Genomic DNA, 22,153 nt, shown 5'->3' with positions numbered 1-22,153 from the left:
ACTTGGTTTGTTGTCAATGTTATTAAATAAAGGCGCTTACTGGCATCCCCGTTTTCAGAGTTTAGTTTACTTTATTGTAATTCTTTAGATCTATTATGTAAAATATTCTGTGATATCTAGTGTTAATTACTCAGTATTGCAGGAAATATTTGATCTTTAAGAAACAAACTTGGGTTGGTTCAAAAACTAAATTCGAAACTGATTGGTGGTTTCCATTTTTGAAACAACCACACAGCCTGCCATCTGTCGGTAATCTATAAAACTATTGTTAAGCAAGTCGTTCACCATCACTTCACGCTTCAGCTGAATTCCAACAACGATCCCTGCCGGGTGTTTGCATTTACAAACAGCTATGATACATCGTATCACGAGCTCACCCATGCTCTCCTGTACGAGCGGAAGATAACGCTTGAGATTCATGAGCCAATAACATTATTTCTCGATATAACACGAGGCAGAGATGGCAGTAACTACTGTGACAAATAATGGGTTGCCAGGGCGGAATGACCACAACAATCGACTAAGAAAATTAAGTTTACAAGCAGTATTTCCTCGGCCTTCGCTCTCTGGTTATGCGGCTGCAATAGCAAATGCACGTGAAACTCAACTGGCAGGATTGCGACGCCGCAGGTTCAGCCGTGTGACTTACAAACTGTTTCCAACCATCGGCTGGCGAGCAGCAGTCTCGCAGGAAGAAGTTGTTAGTCAAGCCCAGAGTCTCTGTAGCCGCTATCTTCGATCGAAACTACGCTCATGTGGGCCAGTGCACAAGAAACTCGGACTACAACGCCTGAGAAGCCTCAGTAACATTTCCAACGACCCTGTCCTGACAGAGGTAGGAGAACACCTTCGCCACATGGCAGGCCTCTTAGAGAGAAAAAATCCTCGTCTATTTCATAGTGTTGTAGACGGTGTTGGAATTCAATCGCTAACCTCTGAAGCAGCAATGTTGAACCTGTTTCGTACTATAGCTGACGAAGTCTTGCGACAAGACATTTCTTGGGGCCGAATCATTGCTTTGTATTGTGTGGCCGGTGGACTAGCCTTTGATTGTATCCGTCTTGGACATCCTGAATATGTGTTGAATCTGGTCCAAGGAATGGGTTCTGTGGTAAAAGGAGACGTAGCAGCTTGGATTGTTCAGCAAGGTGGCTGGGTGAGTAATAATGTACATGGCAACCACAGCAAGTATAACAAAAGCATTTAAATATCTTTATCGTCTTTCTACTGTATCATTTCGTTGCTTTTGTGTTTTTCGTGTTTCTATGAAATAGTCTATACTTCTAGGTCGATTTTAGTTGTCTTACAATTTTTGTACATGACTGAGTAAAATCATTTTTAATTTTCAACTTAAATCTTTAATTCATCTTCGCTGTTAATTTTCTCTGTGTGTGAATCTTTTGTTCTAGCGCAATCCTTAACAGTTTTATAAGTTCTGAAGGATAGGCTTAAATAAGTATTAATGTACAAAAAATAATTTTATTAAGTACCTGAAATATAGAGTTCTAAAAGCTAAATGCAACAACAAGTTTGAGGATAAAGGTTTGATTTTCATGAATTAAAAAAAAAACCTTCAGGAGTTTTAATGCTCTACAAACATTAAATGGTATCTAGTAAAATTTACAATTTTTGTTTGTTTGTTTTTAAATGTTGTCTGACACAATACATAATTTTTGTTTATTTGTTTTGGGAGAATGAATTTCAAGAAGAAATCTTCGGTGGAAAACCTATTGTTATAATATTTTAAATTAGTTTCAGAACTCAGAAATGTATTTGGTGTTAACTTGTGATAAAAAAAAATGTGTTGCTTTTATGACGATAATATATTTGTTATTTACATGATTTTTAAGACTACAAAAAAAGATAAAAGAACGAGATTTAATCTCTACATCAATCCAAAGTTTTACACATTACTTGGTCTTCGTTTTTCTGTCCTGTACTTTCGTCTAAAAAAATAACAGTCCAAGTTCCTTTCATTAGCAGCCCGGGTGTGAACTAGTGGTTAGCGTGACAGGCTGTGAATCGTCAAGTTCAAGGTTCGAGCTATGATACACTTTCTACACTTTCGATTACGTAACGATCATTCTACAATTCTGTTAAGGGTAGTAGTGTGTATAATTGGTGCTGCTACGTGCTTTTCCTCTCTCTGATCAGAAGGCATAAGTTAGAGTGGTCAGTTTCTTACTGACCACTTACTCGTTATTTTGATAACGTTTCATTATGAGATCTCTGAATATTTGTAATTATTGGGTTAATGCAAGTAACAAAATACTTGTTTTTGTAAAGCACATGCATAGAATTGTTTAAAAAAGAGCAGGTTTACTTTAACCGTGATTAATGTAATTAAAGTAATTCCATAATAGATTTTCAAGTGTCAAAATTAAACTCTGGTTTTTAATTAGTTTGTTTCAGAATTGTTGCGCAAAACTACAAGAGGGTCATCTGCTCATAGCTTCCCGTAATTTTGAACTGATACACAAAAGGGAAAGCAACTAATCACCAGCGCCTGTCACAAGATCTTGGGCTATTATTTTGTGATTGAATACTGGAATTTCACAATCATTGTTATAGCGCATCCATGACCCTAAAGTTCAGAAAGCATTTCTGCGACACTAGACTTTACTTTTTCATATACTAAGCTGTTAGTTAAGAGTTTATGTAAAATCCGGTGACCTTTATATATATATACATATATATATATACACTAATAATAAAATACTACCAAAGCTTTCAACAGCATAGAACAAAACGCAAGTTTACCCCTATTGTTTTCCAAAGACAGCGTTGTTCTTAAAACTTGATATTCTTAGAGTTCTTAAGGATTTAATATTTGGATAGGAGTATAGTGAAAAGAGAGCTCCATCTAACAAATATCGAGCTTTCTCAGATTTTGAAAGATAACACGTTTGGTTTGTACGTTGTAGCCTGGCATGGCCAAGCGTGTTAAGGCGTGCGACTCGTAATCTGAGGGTCGCGGGTTCGCATCTCCGTCGCGCTAAACATGCTCGCCCCTTTCAGTCGTGGGGGCGTTATAATGTTACGGTCAATCCCACTATTTGTTGATAATAGAGTAGCCCAAGAGTTGACGGTGGGTGGTGATGACTAGCTGCCTTTCTTCTAGTCTTACACTGCTAAATTTGGGACGGCTAGCACAGATAGCCCTCTAGTAGCTTTGTGCGAAATTCAAAAAAAAAAAAAACAAACTTGTACGTTGTACATTAAAAACTACAAAGAGGCGGAGTACATTAAATGATAAATATATTTTTTCCGTATATGAGCATATTTCTACAAGTGTATATGAGGTAGGTTTGAAAGGAGCAAACTAAATATTTTTAATCCTTATTCATTATACTGTATTTCTAAAATTTTAATAGCTTGCTCTCATTTATCAACTGGTAAATGTGCATAATAGAGAAAAAAACGTGTTTTTTTGCGATGCACATAAGTTCTTTATCAAACAGAAAAATGTTTGTATAACTTTTTTCATACAGTCATATTGTTGTCAGCTTATTCTTCTCGTTAGAGTCATGGCGGCAATATATTTTGTGAATTGTGTATTGTTTCAGTTGCTTGATTGTTAGTTGTTTTCATGCTCATTACTGCCACAGCTTCCAGACTAAGGCAAACAAGAGAACATTAGATACGTTAACACCTTATAAATATTGTATAAAGAAACGAGAAGAAAACTTTCGGTGTTTGTTATTTCTTCGAGTCTTTTTACCCTTCAATCCGATTTAATCACAAGCAATCCGACGCTGTTAAACAATGTAGAGACCTCTTTCCCAGGAGGCAGTAGGAATACAAGTTTGTGTTTAGATTTCACCCGTAGAAATGTGTAATTCTCTTGTTGCTAGGCGACCAAAAGCAGAGACATACAAAAGTCTGGAAGGCTTATTTGTACCCGGTCATCAAATACGCTCAATAAAGCAGAACAGGGGCGCACGTGTTGATGGAGTATACAATAACGGGAAAAAGAATATACATAAGCATACAGAACAGCGAAAACGTAAACTGATTGTAATTTTCCAAATTTTATTCTCTCCATTGCTTAAACGTTTCGTTTTGCTCCATTGCGTGGTTTTAAACGTACTATACAAAATAATTAAACGATAGTTAGAAATAACAATATACCTATGTTCATAGAAATAATATACTATCAATTCCATCTTCAGTTTATTTCTATTTACATATGACATTTGATAATCTAAATGGCTTTGCATCTTCACAGCTCACGAGATTTCATTTCAGAATAGAATATGGGTATGACAAACAGCAAGGGTATTTTGACATCGATATTGCCTGCTTAGAATCAGAACGTTGATAAGGTTCTAAAGTATCCTCACCATTCCACTGAAAATGTTGTTTCCAAAGCGTCTTTAACACCTGGAGTCAGGACTTTATAAAGCGTATCTTTCAAGAGCGTCTTGTACGTACTCTCTAACCTCTATAACTATTTCCCACACTGCGAGTTGCGGCTTCTTCTACAGGTCGTATGAATAAGATATAATAAAGGGTCTTTAGAAAAAGATGCACTAGTTTCAATAACATTATTTATCTGCTGATCTTGCTTTCAAGCATTGATTGTAGTAACAAAGAACGTATAAGGATAGAGATTTAAATCACATTGAACGTATTTACATAATATGAACTATCAACGCTCAAAACCACTTAAAAATGTTTATCAAAATTTTCCATAACTCCAGTCAAAGTTTTGTTTATTGATGCTAGTCACAGCAGCTGTAATTTAACTAATAAGTATCATGTGTCCTTTGACATAAAAATCAATACCATAAGTTTGTTTGTTTGTTTTTAAATTTCGCACAAACTACTCGAGGGCTATCTGTGCTAGCCGTCCCTAATTTAGCAGTATAAGACTAGAAGGAAGGCAGCTAGTCATCACCACCCACCGCCAACTCTTGGGCTACTCTTTTACCAACGAATAGTGGGATTGACTGTCACATTATAACGCCCCCACGGCTGAAAGGGCGAGCATGTTTGGCGCGACGGGGATGCGAACGACTATACTGTTTATGTCCCTGTTGTAAAAATCAGAGTTTCTATGATCAATGAACTCATTGAAAGCTTCTTTTGTAACTGCCTGTTTATGACAGCGTTTATTGTTCAAAAAGTTGTCAAAGTGCTGGGAAATAAAGTGGATAAGGCAGAACCTCGATTTCCAATTCATCCAATTTTTGAAGTGTCATAACGCCGATTTTGTTGATCTTCAGTCAGCTCATGCGGAACCCACTTATCCAACCTTTCGTCTTTTCAATCGCACTTAAGTGGCTGGCAATGCTTGACTTCTTTATGCCTACCTTTTCTGCAAGCTCACACACAGTTGTGCGAGGGTAAGTCTCAACTGTTTCCTTTAATATGTTTTCATCTGAGGATGGTTTCCTTCCACGACCTTCGTTGTCTTCAAGAATTTCATCTCCATGTCGAAACCTTTGGAACCAATGCTAAACTATACGTTCAGTAACAAATCCATGGTCAAATGCCTGGTTGATGTTCCGTGTAGATTTAGTAATTTTGCTTCCAGGTTTGACGTCGCAGAGGAAAATCAGACGAAAGTCCTTCTTGTCCATGCTGCCTTGGGAGTTGCGAAACTTACTCTCAGTAGAGTTGAAACAGCAGACAATTAAGATACCTTGTAAACGGCAAACGTTGGATTAAACCAACCAACCAATGATAAGTTACTCAATATTCAACTACTAACTGTCATCATTAGAATTTCTATATAATAATAGTAACAATGGAAAATGATTCCAAGAAAAATATTTTCAGTCTTCAATTACAGTAATACATACACGAAATACTTGTACGTTGTTTTACAGAGACCTCTTTTAACCCAGAACTAAAACTTTAACATCAATAAAAAATTAGGAGTTTTAAAACCTGCAAAAACAGGGATCGCTAAAAAAGTAAACTAGCAAGAACAGAAATACTATAGAGGTTATTTACTCAAACTACAGGACCTAGCATAGCCAGGTGGGTTAAAGCGTTCGACTCGTAATCCGAGGGTCGCGGGTTCGTATCCCGATCTCACCAAACTTGCTCGCCTTTTCAGCCGTGGAGGCGTTATAATGTGACGGTAAATCCCACTATTCGTTGGTAAAAGAGTAGCCCAAGAGTTGGCGGTGGGTGGTGATGACTAGCTACCTTCCCTCTTACACTGCTAAATTAGGAACGGCTAGCGCAGATAGCCCTCGTATAGCTTTGCGCGAAATTCAAAAACAAACAAACAATACTCAAACTACAGGTACCTACTCTAACTGCACCAAATGTATTTCTAAGTAACAGCATGGAACCAAAACGAAGGTTTGTAGCTGGAATAAGTAATATCTATAGTGTCTCCAGCTTTGTGTCTTTACTTTTTTACAATACCTATTGGCGGATGTTTAAGTTTCTAATTGTTTAATTTCTCTTGTTTGCTGTTTTTATGTTCAGTTATGGGTAAAGAATTACTTGATGTAGTAGCGAATGTTATAAATTATAATGATAATGAACGTAGCTAGTAGCTAGTTGGTACGATTCGTGATGCTTTACTGTGGCTGTTTATTATTTCATCGCATTATTTCGAGATGTAAAATGTTAAGCTGCGGCTGGAGATTTGTTTGAAAATATAATGAGCGTTTATAGTTTCTATGTAACTAAATTTTCTCTGTATAATGCATAACAATAGATAAGTATACGCTTATGTTAAGATTAAAACTCCAATTAAAAGCGTATAAAATTTTATCAGTAGAGAAATAGCCTTTTGAAATAAACATATGAATCTAAAACATCGCTTTAAATAAGCCTTCATGTATTTTAAGATAATTATTCTACGAATGTGTGTAATAAACTTTAATATTTTGTCTCTTGAAGTTTTTTTTCATTCCTTCACTTCATACACAGTATAGGGGTTGGCTCCCTAAAGACACCGATTGTACAGTACATAAAGCATTGAGTATCTATGTTATAATCAATTAACGTTCATCTATTACTGCTGATAATTCCTGTTTCACTTTGTACTAACCTTTTTAAAGGAACACCAGATGATTATAACAAGGCTAATTGGCAATGATAACCTCGCTTACCCCAGGATTATGATGTTTTTTTAGCCTATATAAAATATAGAAGAAACCAATAGTCTTTTTAATATTCCTATGACCTTCGTATTACTTTATTTAGTATTCTCTCAAATGTATGGACGCAATATATCAAACCGTTTTTCTTGTTGGTTGGCAAGAGACTAATAAAAAGGAAAAGAATTACAAACAGGTTGTTTTGAAGGTATTTTATTTTTCTTGTAAGTCTAACATGTGTGCTTTTTTGAGAGTTTTTGTATGCGTAAAGCCTCAGAAGTCAATAGTAAAGATTTTAAAGTGTTGTTCGAACTGAATCTTTGTTGTTTAAGATGCTTTTGCCCGAACATTTTATTAATTTAAGATTTTGTGCAATATCCTGCGATCCCTATTATAAACTACCATCACGATTCGTTATAAATCGCAGAACTTAAATGAAGAACAATGTTAAAGAGGGTTTAAGGAAAACTGACATCGAGTAATACGAATAACACTGTTAAATAATGATTCTAAGTATGATAATGTTAAAACAGAATCAGAGACGAGTGACCTTAAAAGTTATTATAAGAAAAATGTCTAATAAAATTTAAAAGAAGAAAATTTCGTTAGTTATTCAGAGAAAGTCAGTAGTGATTCAAAAAAGAATAATGTTTGACTAAAATAAAGATAATAAACAGTTTTTTCGGAAAAAAGAACAGCATTAGAAATTTATTCGATTTGTTTATTTATAGTAGGCACAAAGAGCTATCTGTGCTCTGCCCATAAGGGGTATCAAGACCTAGTTTCTCGTGTTGTATGTCCGCTGACATACCGCTGTGTCACTGGGAAAGGAGGTGGTTGTTCGAAGACAAAAACTTAAGGAAATATTTCAAAAAAACATTTTAAAACAGAGTGAAAACACAATGTTAAATAGTGACTGGAAGAAAAGCAGCTTAAGGCGATTCTAACAAAAAAAACTGAGTACAGATGTATTCACCATAGAACCATTCTAACTTGTTGCGTATGGTGAGAAATGTCGTAAGAATGACATATAACTTGTTACCATTAGGAACAACAGAAGCAACGAAAAAATCAATACAAATATTATGTAGGAGGACTCAGGAACACAAAGCTAACTGTTTAGGGCCGGAACCATTGCTAAACAGGTAAAGTGGAGAACCTAGATAATTATTGATTCAACGTTTCTTATTTGTTATCGAGCGAATTTCTTTAATTTTTCCAATGAAAACTATTTAACTAACGAGTGTATTTGACAAATGGATTCAGGTATTTTGATTATTATTTTGTTTATGCTCAAAAATACAAGACAGATGGCTGAACGCCAAGTTTTGAGCCTGTTCTTGTTGTTTTGTTTGGGGCAGGGGATGCATATAATCTTGAGCAGAATGAACATTTAATTTTCTATATAACATTACACATATATTCATTACTAAGTCGGCACTAGATGGCTCAGCAGTAACATTGGAGGTTTATAACACTAAATATCAGGCTTCAATACCCGCTTTGAGAAGAGCACAACCAACCCATTATGCAGTTTTGTGGCTAACAAAAACTTTATCAAATTTTGTTTAATGTACGAATCAATAAAAAAATATCTGATTCAAAGAAGAATAATGTTAAAAACATGATTTCAGTAACAGTAAACAGATTATTATCAGGTACGTGTTAATATTTTGTGGGGAAGGGTTATAAAGTTTATTATAGAAAATATGTGGCGCAATTTTTATCTTTTCGTTTTCTCAACAGTACACTGCTTCATATAAGATCCTTGATATATATATATATATATATCATTTGAGTGTTTGCGAATCAGATGCAATTTATCAATTTTGGGGTCATACATGTACATATAATTTTGCTGGACAAAACAAACATTATATTAATTCCAATAGAATCCATTTAGTCACAAACTTAATTTTCGTTCAACATCCTTTTTAGTAACATGTACATTTCCTCTTATATATAGACGTCGCTGCTTATCTTTTTAGTGCCTTCACTCTGGTTTCCTGATTACAGGGTAGTATGGGTACTAAATGTGACTTTGCAATTTAAATTCTTTCAAATTGGATCTCAATTGTATGTGAAATTTGTGTACTGCATACCGAGGTTGTAAATGTCATTGCTACTTTTAAAACGACGGCAATTTGTCTGAGAAGTGTACTTGTGGATTTATTAATTGTACATGGATATTAAAATTTTCTTATTTTTTATAAAATCACCTCCTAGATATGTAAATTCAAAAATCATGATTTTGATTCATAAATATTGTATATGGAAAATTAACTTAGTTTAATAAATAGTGTACCTTTGTTACTGATTGTCGTACACATTTCATAAATACACATTCAGATTAAGAAAATAAACAGGCGATTTAATAAAATATTGTAAATCTTCAAGTACATCTAATAAATCAAGAAGTTTATCTCTCAGACAGCTTACGGATTTATAAATAATGATGGCATTTATGAGCTTACATGTTTATTTATTGTTTATTATATTTGCTATAAGGCATTAAAATTAATAATAAACTAAAATAATTAATAAACTATTGTACATTTTCATGAATATTTAATAAATTAATAAATTTATTTTTCGGCCAGCTGAAGAATTTATAAATGACATTTATGAACTCACAAGTTGATTTATTATTTATTATATTCGTCATAAGGCATTATGCCAGACCTATTTTAGTTTTAACGCTATTTTCCTAATCTAGTCCGTTACACACTTTCAAACTACACACCTTATCCATTGACAACGATGCATTTAACTTAATCCAGAGATTTTCAGGTCGTCTGGGTTACAATAGAAGCCTTAATAATGTTTATATTGGTCATTTGTTATAACAACAATTGTTCTGGTGTGAATACCATTTAGAATTTGGTGAAGTACGATATAATTGATTTTATTTATAATAAGATAATATGTTAAGCCTGTTATAATTTTTCTCGATAACAGAGATGAAAGGTCCACAAAGTTGCAAAGTTACACTTGGCAATAAACAGAGAACATATACAACTGAGTGAAGCTTCGTGTGTTTGTTGTTATTAATTGAAAGAAATTAAGATAAATAATATTATGTTGTTCTTTCAAAAAGGAACTAATACAACGATTAACATTTTTAATGACAATAGCCTAAAAATTGTGGTAATTATCCTTCTGTTTCAGCTAAAATTTACTTTCTGAAAAGAATACTAAAATTATATTTTGATATGTTCGGTAAAACTGTAGCTTTAGGATTATCACGGAAGGCAAAGTGATATCAAAACGTGAGCGGAAACAACAGACTCTCAAACGAGAGGAACCAACAACTTGAAGACGCGCGTCAGCGAGCCTGTTTAACGTTGTTCAATGATTAGAATGTTAACGTATGTAATTACTTTTATTCCAATAACGTATTGCTTTTCTAAGGGTACTCACAAACCCAATATAAAAAATTATATCGTAAAATTTTATTACCCTGAAAACTACCACCCATTTGTAGATTAAAACTAGTCGTATAAGATATGTATATATGGGTGTATTTGTATATATTAGAAGGTTTTAATGGTAATAAAGAAAGATTTTAACTTTACAAAATTTATAGAAAATGTGAATAAACAATTTATTACCTTACTCCTTACCAATTGTCACTTTTTTAAATACCATAGTATAGAAGTTATTTTCTGATTAAATGTAAAATAACTAAACTAATATTTTTAAACTACACATTATAAAATCCTTTTAAATTTTAGACGTAACAATTACTAAATCCGTCAAGTAAACCTTCTTGGAACAAGTTATCTATCTTTTGTTTTTATTAGTCCATCATAACGTAAATGTATTGATGGAAATTACACATATGAGAATTCATTGCTATTTTCTTTTAATATGTTCATGATGTTAGAAAAACACGTAGGTTCAAGAAGACTTGATAGAAATGAAATAGAAACCCTATAACCCGAGCGCTTTCACGAGGTGGATCTTTCTTCTTCTCGGGCAAACTGGGAGTGGTGGTATAATCGAACTAGTTATATACACTACATGGCCAAAAATATGTGGACACCCGAGCATCACACCGATATGTGCTTGTTGAACATCTCATTCCAAAACCATGGGCATTAATATGGAGCTGATCCCCCTTTTGCTGCTATAACAGCCACCACTCTCCTGGGAAGGCTTTTCACTAGATTATGCAACATAGCTGTGGGAATTCCTATTCAGCCACAATAGCATTAGTGAGGTCGGGCACTGATGTCGGGCGAGAAGGCCTGGCTCGCAGTCAGCGTTCTAATTCATCCCAAAGGTATTCGATGGGGTTGAGATCATGGCTCTGTGCAGACTAGTCAAGTTTTTCTACACCAACTTCGGAAAACCATATTTTTATGGATCTCGCTTTGTGCATGGGAGCATTGACACGTTGAAACAAAAAAGGCTCTCCCCAAACTGTTGCCACAAAGTTGGAAGCATACAATTCTCTAGAATGTCATTGTATGTTGTAGCATTGATATTTCCCTTCACTGGAACTAAAGAGCCTGGCCCAAACCATGAAAAACAGCCCCAGACCATTATTCTTCCTTCATAAAACTTTACAGCTGCCACTATGCATTCAGGCAGGTCGCGATCTCCTGGCATCCGCCAAACCAAGACTTGTCCGTCAGACTGATAGAGAGTAAAGCGTGATTCATCTCTCCAGAGAACGCGTTTCCACTCCTCCGGAGTACAATGGCAGTGTACTTTACACCACTCCAACCAACGTTTGGCATTGCACATGGTGATCTTAGGCTTCTGTGTAGCTGCTCAGCCAAGGAAACCCATTTCGTGAAGCATCCGATGAACAGTTCTTGTGCTGACGTTGCTTACAGAGGCAGTTTGGAACTCGGTAGTGAGTGTTGCAACTGTGAACAGACGATTTTTACGTGCTACGCGCTTCAGCACTTGACGATCCATCTCTGTGAGCTTGTGTGGCCTACCACTTCGTGGCTGAGTTGTTGTAACTCCTAGACGTTTCCACTTTACAATGACAGCACTTACAGTTGACCAGGGGCAACTCTAGGAGGGCAACAATTTGATGAACTGACTTGTTGGAAAACCCACCTGGCCATGCCGGGCCATGAAAAGATGAAATACAGCAGTTTTCTAGCTTCTGCATTTTCTTCATGTAACTTTGAAAGTGTCTATTGGAGGAAAACTAGCTAATTTAAAACTGCTGAACCAGCACTAAGGATTTACATGTATATTATTTTACGTGGTAATTTAAAATGTTTTCTTCCATTAATTAGTGTTAAAAGCATATATTATGTTATATTTTAGTATTAAGAAAGCATCACATATTAAGCACGAATTTCGAGGGACGCATATTACGTTCAAACGTTATTTTTATTATTTTTCGTGGTAATAGTAGCCGAGAAAATGGTACTTAAAAACATATTGATAAAATATCAGCGTGGGTATAACAAACAACTTTGTTAAATTGCATAAGAACACAGCAATGTATTGGAAGTTAACAAGACACTATTAGTACATTTTGATAAGTTCTTATATATATTAATTTATTGAAATGCTTGATTTTTTTAAATGCACAGCTGTATCATAGAGTATTGATGATCGTACCCTGAATTTCAACGGTATAAGCCCTAAAACTTATCACTGAGCCACGATGTTTGGAGCAGAGCTATGTTGCGATAGGAAGAAAAACAGGAATTTTGTTAAAATCACTAGTGGACTGTCGTATTGCTTTGATATTATCTAATAATAAGGTATTGTTTGTAAAATATAGGAACAAACGCTAACGAATAGGTTTACGTGTTTATCACTTCTGTATACAAGGAACTGTATGACTGGCCTTAGAATTTGTACAAAATTCATCGTACAAACTGCTCTGAACTTCGATAGCCCCAGGTAAAAAAAAATTCTACAAAAATATGTTAGAAAAACACATAGGTTAAAGAAGTATTTATAGTAATGAATTAGAAACCCTATAACCCGAGACCTTTCGAAAGGTGAACCTTTCTTCTTCAGGGGCAAACCAGGAGTGGTGGTGTAGTCTAACGAGTAATACACAGAGAGAGAGTTTAGTGACATCCTGAAGGTCATCCGGTCTTCCAGGAAATGTTTATTTCTGCATATATTATTGTAATAAAGTTTGTCACTACCCTCAGAAAAGCAATACGTGTTGGAATAAAATTAATTATTTACGTTAACATTCTAACCATTGAACAACGTTAAACAGGCTCGCTGACGTGCGTCTTCAAGTTGTTGGTTCGTCTCGCTCGTGAGTCTATCATTATCCTGTCTGTATGAATCCAGGGAGTGGATAAAAATATTTTAACGCTATGGCTCAAACATTAATTACTATATAATTGGGCCTACAATAAACATAAAGTCGTTAATTTTCTTTTAGATTCACTTTAAGTTTTGAAGTTTTTTTCTAATTACATGTAACTAGGAAACGTAATGTACTCTTCCAAGAATGTTACTTTTGCAGTTTATTTCACGGTGTGCGTGTTTACATAATTAATTTATTTAACATAGTAGTAGGTAGGTAGCTTTACACGGTACAGTGGGGTTATTCGCTAGCTCATAAAACAATTCCTCTTCTGTTACCATAGATGAAGTTTGTTTATAACCGACTGCCCGAAAGCTTAAGTCCGGAAATAACTGTAAGCTTCCCAGTCCACCGGTTAAAAGAGTATAGATAAAAAAACATAAACCAAAAAAAAGCTTTATGTATACATGCAGTACAACAAAAGATTTGCTGTACTACATCTTGTTTTTTTATTAAAACTACTAACAATAGTTTTAGAATTTTGGCTTTTGAAAAATTTTACAAAACTTGATGATAAGAAAATGTTAAACTATATAGATATATCTCCCGAAATGCTCCAATATTTGAGTTTTTACACAACTGTTTCAAAGTGAAGTTTATTTCAGCTTTAGTCAATATTTACCTTGTTATGGCTTCACAACAGTAAAGAAATGCTGTTAGAGAAATAACACAAACATGGGTGAAGCAAATTGTGTGTTACACAATCATAAATTATTATATTTTACGTTCTCAATTTCGTGATTATTTGTAACTCTCACGCTCTTATGTTATTAATTATCTGTAACGTGAGTAGAATATGCATATGTATTTCATATATGGACATGTTAAATATAAAATGTTAAGTATTATAACTAATCCCTAATAAGTCTCCGATACATCATCATACGTACGTTATTTAGTACGATTTCAAATAATAAACGGAAACTGTAATTTGAATTTAGAAGCTACTTGAATCTCAATACGTACCAAATTTGTAATATTTCTCAATAAGATTGATACACAGAATTTTCTATCTTAACACAAACATGTTTTAATATATATGTTTGGTTTTTGGAATTTCGCACAAAGCTACTCGAGGGGTATCTGTGCTAGCCGTCCCTAATTTTGCAGTGTAAGACTAGAGGGAAGGCAGCTAGTCATCACCACCCACCGCCAACTCTTGGGCTACTCTTTTACCAACGAATAGTGGGATTGACCGTCACATTATAACGCCCCCATGGCTGGGAGGGCGAGCATGTTTGGCGCGACGCGGGCGCAAACCCGCGACCCTCATATTACGAGTCGAGTTCCATAACCATCTGGTCATGCCAGGCCGGAAAACTGGAGTTACTCTAGTCCTTGTAATTTATAAGGATTTTACGAGTCGCACGCCTTACGCGCTTGGCTAATATATATGTAATGATACGATTTATACTAACGGTTATTACAGATGATAATTTATATACAAAAGTTTTCAAACTTACAAACAATATTAAGTTCTGTATCCGGTCTGGAACTGAATACTTTATCGACGGTTCACGAGGCGCAAATTACTTTTATATTGATGCACAGATACACTTCACTTGACGAGAATGCAAACTAGCTCTATTCTTTACACGCAAGTTTTTTTCCCTGACGAAAATATATAATCTCCTCGTAGAAATAGCAATGTCTGAAGTAATTCACTAAAGTTTATAATGTTCAAAACCTATAAACATTTCTGATCAAATATCTGTAATTTTCCTATTGATAAGCGTTTGTCACAATTATCACTACCAAAGCTTATAGTATATTGACTGTAGCAAACCAACAATATTAAACTGTTTCTTGGCGCATCGATTTATAAACTTTTATGGCATGTTTCTCGAAAGTTTGGTTGGCAAAAATATTCGAAGTTGCGCTAGAACTTTCGTGAAATATATATTGCTGATTCTTACACTCGAGAATATTCTACAATTTTGAGAACAGACGAAAATTGTGCAATACATATTTAACAATATATGTTACACACATTTCTAAATATATATATACTAAACTGAAACAAACATAGAATGTAAAATAATATTAACTCCATTACAAATATCTAATATCAAATATTATGTAATTCCGTATATAATTAAATAGCTGGTTAGTTAGAAAAGAGTAAGGAACTGTCTGCCTTATGTAATGCAAAATTTAGTATTATGTAACTCCTGTTTGTTTCATGTATATAAAAAATATAACTCTTACAACTCTACGATTTTAGTTAAATTAAATATTAATATTGCACTGGGGTTTATCTGTATTTCTTTCCTAGTGTAATGACTTTCAATGTAAATGATGATATTGGGATGAGACACAAAACAATTATAAAGGTAGCTTATTTTGCATATTGGTTAACAGAAATAATACTATACTGGAACTCTTACTTATATGATACTGAAAAAAACTTTTTATTACGCGATGTGAAATCCTCAACTTCCTCAAATATTATCTTGTAACAAATGGTTTTGTAAGTACATTTAATTCACGATAATACAGATATCACAGCAACTGGTACACATAAAAAATGCCGGAATAATATTCTATGAAACCAAAATCGTTTTTTTTTTTTCATATGGCGTTTTAAATATCTATAAAGTATTTTATTTAACAAATGATAAAAAAGTTTTATATTGATTATTTTTAATTTTGCTCAAAGTTACATAAGGACTATTTTACTAGCCGTCCCTAATTTAGCAGTGTAAGACTAGAGGGAACGCAGTAGTCACCACCACCCACCGCCAACTCTTGGGATACTTTTTTATCAATGTATAGTGGGATTAATCGTAACATTATAACGCTCCCACAGATGAAAAGGCGAGCGTGTTTGATGTGAGAGGGTTTCGAACCAATGGCCCTCACATTACTAGCCGAGTGCCCTAACCACTAACTGTGCCCTAACATCTATGAAAAAGTGATGTGTTGGAAGTCGGACTCAAACAACTTACTCGACGAATTACGCCAACTTCTATCGCCAGACCACACTGGTTTGGTTATAAAGTGGATAGTGATATTCTTGTACGCACTTAATGGTGACGTTCATAAATTTAGGACCCGTTTTTTTTCGCAAAAACACAATATGGGGAAAAACAGTTTTTGGATTTAGGGTATGAAAATACACAAGTAAAATATTATTTTGAGCAGTTTGGGGTGTTACAGTTGTGGAGGTCTCTGTGTGAGTAATTCTGAAGTTCAGGTAGTTTGTAAATAGTTTCATAAAGTGTTTTGATTTACAGTCGGAAAGGTTAAAACTTCTGAACTAGTTTGTGAGAGGCTGAAATTTTGTTTATTTGAATAATAAACACACACTGTAATATTTTATTCCAGTGCTTTTTGCATCTAATGTATGACAAATTGGACTGTGATATAGCTGCATACTTTTACGTCTAGTGTATGGCGAAATGAACGATGATGTATATCCTAATTTTCGCCTTGTGCATAACTTATATTAATATACGTTTTTGTCTTACGAAAAAAAAAAACTCGTATACATCTTCGCATTTTTCTCATCTAACATTGTAGGAAGAACATAATTACCTACGTATAAATAGTATTTTGTATTGAATAAAATATTTTCAATTTTCTGTAAGTTTATGCCTCTTTGCGTTCGAAAATCCTGTCTTCATTTTCTCTCTCTTGCGTATTATGTGATTGCTGACACTATCGTTTTGTGGAGTGTGACATAGAAACCCGTTTGTTGCAATCGTAGCCTAAAGTTTGTTTGTTTTGAATTTCGCGCAAAGCTACTCGAGGACTATCTGCGCTAGCCGGCCATAATTTAGCAGTATAAGACTAGAGGGAAAGCAGCTAGTCATCACTACCCACTGCGAACTCTTGGGCTACTCTTTTACCAACGAATAGTGGGATTGACTGAACATTATAACGCCCCCACGGCTGAAAAGGTGAGCATGTTTGGTGCGACTTTGATTCGAACCCGCGACCCTCGGATTACAACTCGAACGCCTTAACACACTTGACCATGCCGGTGAATGCATGTGAATTTATTGCAGTTGAAAAATAAAAGCACAAGGTATAAAGTAAAAAGAATTTTCTGAATTTACAAGACTGTTTTTACTGTTGTCCATAAACTCACATATATTGCAAATTATACTGTATTTAAAAACATTACTGGTTTCTTGTTGCTTTTTTTAACAGGAAGCTCTACTGACTCGATTTAAGGACACGAATAGAGTAAGAATTCTTCACGTGATCATTAGCAGTATTTCCTGTGCTCTGGTGTTTATACTTCTGGGATACTGGATCTCCTGACGTCCGTCTAAAAACTACAGTTTTAGTATCTGTTAAGTGAGGATTAACCTTCTAAGATTAAACGTTTGATTTAGAGTAGATTATTCTAAAAATCTGAAAAGGAGCTTTAGGTTTAACGATCCTAGTAGAGTAAAAGGTAATCACACTTCGATGTTGTGTTTGGATAAGATTCAGATTAGTGTTCATATTTTAGTTTTGTCCTGTTGTTGCATGAACAGAGTTATAACTTAAAACGTGTTACATGCAGTTGTGTGAAAAGTATGTTTAACTAAAAGTTGTGATCGTGATGCATTGTGGACATTGTGAGATAAAGTCCATCCTGTTGCGTAAAGTGTATTGTAGATTTTAGCAATTGAAGAATAACAAGTGTTAGTTCTTAAAATGTAACTGATAAAAACAAATTTAACCGTTATAAAGTCAAGCTTTTTTGCACTCTGTGTTGTGCTATAATAACTAAAACGATAACATTTGGCTCCCATAACACAATGAACAGACGTTGTTCTGACAATATAAATTAAACACAATAACCATGACAGGGTTTCACGATTGATTTTGATCTGAAGCTAATAAGATATTTTCATAGATATATTTTAATTTTGTATTTGTACATTTCGTACTTTCTTTATAAACTCATAATAATAAGATATTTCCTGCATTATTAAGAAGGGAACTTTAAAAGTAGTTTAGCTTGATAATAATTTTTAAGTGAAAACTGTTTCGACAAATGCCAGAAAATATTAAATACACCTGAAATCAAAGAAGTTAAGTATTATTAAGAATAATTTAAGCATTTAAACAAACTATAGAACGAATCATCGAATATAATATAATTTATTTGAATCAAATGGAAAAATGACAGTCCTATCGAGACATGCAAAACTTCCTTTTATTACAGCAAAGAATTTCTATTCGTATACACTTTAACAACTCAATGGGTTCTTAATTTACCTGAAAAAGATGATGAGGACATACAATACCAAGATACGATTTCACGCATACTTTACCTATATTTTTGTTACTAGTTATTAATTTTTGTTATAAATAACAATAAACTGAACTTTAAATATTAATTAAAAGTGGGTTTCAATAATATGAATTTCTTAGACATATCATTAGTGTTTTTGTATAATTTATACTTCATGGTCATTAAAATGAGTAAAATACACTGTCAACCACAGTAAAGATGTTAAAATGTATTTTTGCATGATAGTGATTTGAAAGCATTCATGTTATACTCGAATTTTACACGGAGTTCAAAGATGGAAACAATTTTTCAAACATTTAGTTACATTTATAAGTATTTATTATAGTATTAAAGGGTTTTTTTCGTATAAAGCTGCAATTATATTATTAGCACAACTTATAAAGAGAGCTCTGAAGTATCTCATATGCATCGATTATATCTTTCGAGTTAAATAAGATTTCAAGAAACATTCTTTTCAGAGATATAACAATACCTCATGGTAAATTTTAAACACTGCAGTTAACTTGATAGTTGGATCAATTGGTTCGAAAATAAAAGCAAGTAAAATGCATTTTCCCTTTGTTTTCTACTTACAATGCCAGATCTAGAAATTTTATTTTATAAATGAACTTACCATTGATATATATGTTTGTGCATTTTTGGATATTTAATCTTGGGTGCGTATATTAAGATACATTGTTTATTTTAAATATAACAAAGAGAGAATGAGTATTATTCTATCAGTTGATTTTTCATTTGTGTATTAAATAATCACCTTGATAACAACGGAAATAAAAACATATCATTTCTACACTAGTGTCAAAATGCTACTATGCTGGCATAAGAGTGTTTATTCCTACCATTAGCGAAAAACGGCTAATTGCTAAAATTAACACATTATTATCATAACTTTATTGATGCTTTAACGTGTTGTCTAAAGTTATAAAATTTTGTATTATGTGTCTTAATAAATTATAAATAGAAATAAATAATGGTAGTTGGTTTATTCTCGGCGTGATTAATGCATTACACTAACTTTTTAACATGACGCAAATTATCGAGGTGAAAATAATTACCAATGAAAGACTTTCATTTGCTAGAATAGGAGATAAACAGCTATACACTCTACAGATAATTTATATTTCGTTACACTATGTTCCCAAGCTTTCCAAATTGTCATCCATCTATCACATTGTTCTTATTTATTTCTGTTTAAATTATACACTTATTTTTTAACAAAAATCATAAACTTTTTTATAAAACTTTTACGCATATTATATTTCCTTAGATACTTCTTTACAGTGACGAAGGTTTCAAAATTTGTAAGATGGATCGAGTAAATGAGCTTTTGTGCTTCAAGATATATTTTAATAGCTATCTATGTGTAAAGTGTAGAAATGCGTCCCTATCAAAGTAGAAGTTAATGAAATGTTTCTGTGTCTGGTATATTTATATCTACATATTATTCTATCAATATTTTGCTGCAAATATACAGAGGACAGATTTGGCTTTATGATTTAATGTTTTTCTTCAACAGTAATTGTGTATATTCTCGCAGGTGTATTCCAAACATAATTTATTGTCAATTCTTACAAATAATAAAAACGCTTGTTTAAAGTATATTTGTAGTGTTGTGGTATTCTCATGTGCCTTGATTTACCTTTCAAGTAAGAAATAACCAAATGTAACAGAAGGATCGTCAGGAAATGTATCACAAAGATAAACTCAATTTCTTTCTCTTGCTGAGCTGAGAAAAAAATACCAAATATACTATAAATCAGTGTAAAATAATCATCATAAAAATAACGTAAATCAAATAAATTGGTGTGAAAAGACAAGTGACAGAATTATTCTGTACAGTATCAAAAATACAAGAGGTAAAAATATCTGAAGGAATTTCTAAAGTGTAATGACTATATAAAAAAAAACAATACTGATACTTCTGCAAGAGTACCTTGGTGCTCACGGCATTGGTCATTCCATAAGTAAATACAGGGAAGACATATTCCCCAGGTGTCACTAAACATGCTACACAGTTAATGACACTAGAGAAATTTCATAGTTTACTAAAATTTTCAGCCTTACAACTTTCCTGTGAGTAGAATTTAAATGACATCAAAGGTAAGTTACCTATGATAATAAATGACTAGAGGCTAGCAAGTTTCCCATATCCCGTAACCAGTTTTTCTACTGTAAAACCTGTATGCACATCAAAACATGTGTAGATGTAATTTGTTTGTTTGCTTCCAATATTTGCGCAAAGCTACACAAGGGTTATTTATACTGACCATCTACACTTTTAAACCATTATACTAGAGGGAAAATAATTAACATCACCCACCGTCAACCATTGAGCTGCTCTGACGGAGAACTGTAGGCTAAATAAGTTATAAAGTATATGAATGAATTCTATTTTTGTCAGTTGTTAAAATGGAGTCTTTTATTTCAATACAAATTAATAGCTAAAATAATTAATTAAAGATATTACTTGAAGGTTAGTTTGATTATCCGTCATCTTAAATCATTGTCATGCTGGTTTTTCGACATTTCATATATATATATATATATATATCTTGTCAAAAATGATCATATGTATCTATTTTTTATAATTTTATTGGATAGTTTAAGAGACTAATCAACTAAAACACCAAGATCCTTTTCATACCACTGTTAAAATTATCATAATCGAATTTATACTTACAGTTTAAATTATAATATTCCATATTTATTATAATTAAAAATCAGCTTCAATATATCTGCCCAAATTAACAGATAATACAAATCCTTTTTTGAAAGTAGCAGCGCTCTCCTTATAGCCAGCAGCACGAGAAACCTCAGTATTATCAGTAAATGTAAATAATATTGACCCCTCCTTCAACTACGTCACTGACATTAACACTGAGCACTGTTTCAACACTGAACCATGAGGTATCCCACGCATGACTGAATTCTATTTGTAATAACGACCCTATGATTTCTTCCATCCACAAGCTAGCCAATTTTCCATCGAATGAGCAAACATACCAACCGCACCAAGAAAGATAATTTTTAAAGAGCCTTTTACATGCCACCTTGTCAAATGCTTTTTGATACTTCATGTACACCAAAAACATATCTGTATTGTCCTCTACATAAACAATAACATTTCAAATAATTCATAATACTATCAAGGCAAATTTCTCCCCTAGTGAAAACATATGGCTAACCAACAACAACCAAAAAAACTTTGTTCAATGACTTTGCAAAATATCTTTTATCAGATTTTCAAAACTTTTCCCATTATTTATGTACGAAATTAGCAATATTAGCCCAAGTTCAAAGAAAGGGTTAAAACTGCAACCATTGGTTTCTACACAAATTAATGAAAAAGAAGGAAATAGCAAATAGCTTTTGACCATGGAAATTCATTAGCGTAAACATTTTCGTGACAGAAGAATTCACTCAAATAGAAGTATAGTGCAGCTTAAAATGACATCAATGCAAACCATACTGGTATTATTTTCATTTTTTATATTTGTGTTTGTTTGCGAATTGTAACTTGTATCA

The 22,153-nt window shown here is 33.4% G+C and overlaps 1 protein-coding gene across 1 annotated transcript; it reads left to right on the top strand.

Moving 5' to 3' along the window:
* The first annotated feature begins 264 nt into the window (after positions 1-264).
* On the top strand, positions 265-20,229 carry LOC143256786 (bcl-2-related ovarian killer protein homolog B-like). The gene is made up of 2 exons (XM_076514456.1): positions 265-1,156; positions 17,530-20,229. The coding sequence occupies exons 1-2, from the start codon at positions 461-463 to the stop codon at positions 17,641-17,643; spliced, it is 810 nt and encodes a 269-aa protein (XP_076370571.1). The 5' UTR covers positions 265-460; the 3' UTR covers positions 17,644-20,229.
* The last annotated feature ends 1,924 nt before the right edge of the window (positions 20,230-22,153 follow it).

Source organism: Tachypleus tridentatus, chromosome 7 (assembly GCF_004210375.1).
Source record: "Tachypleus tridentatus isolate NWPU-2018 chromosome 7, ASM421037v1, whole genome shotgun sequence".
NCBI lineage: Eukaryota > Metazoa > Arthropoda > Merostomata > Xiphosura > Limulidae > Tachypleus > Tachypleus tridentatus.
The sequence above is the reverse complement of the archived record's forward strand: the minus strand, read 5'-3'. Positions and strand labels throughout refer to the sequence as shown.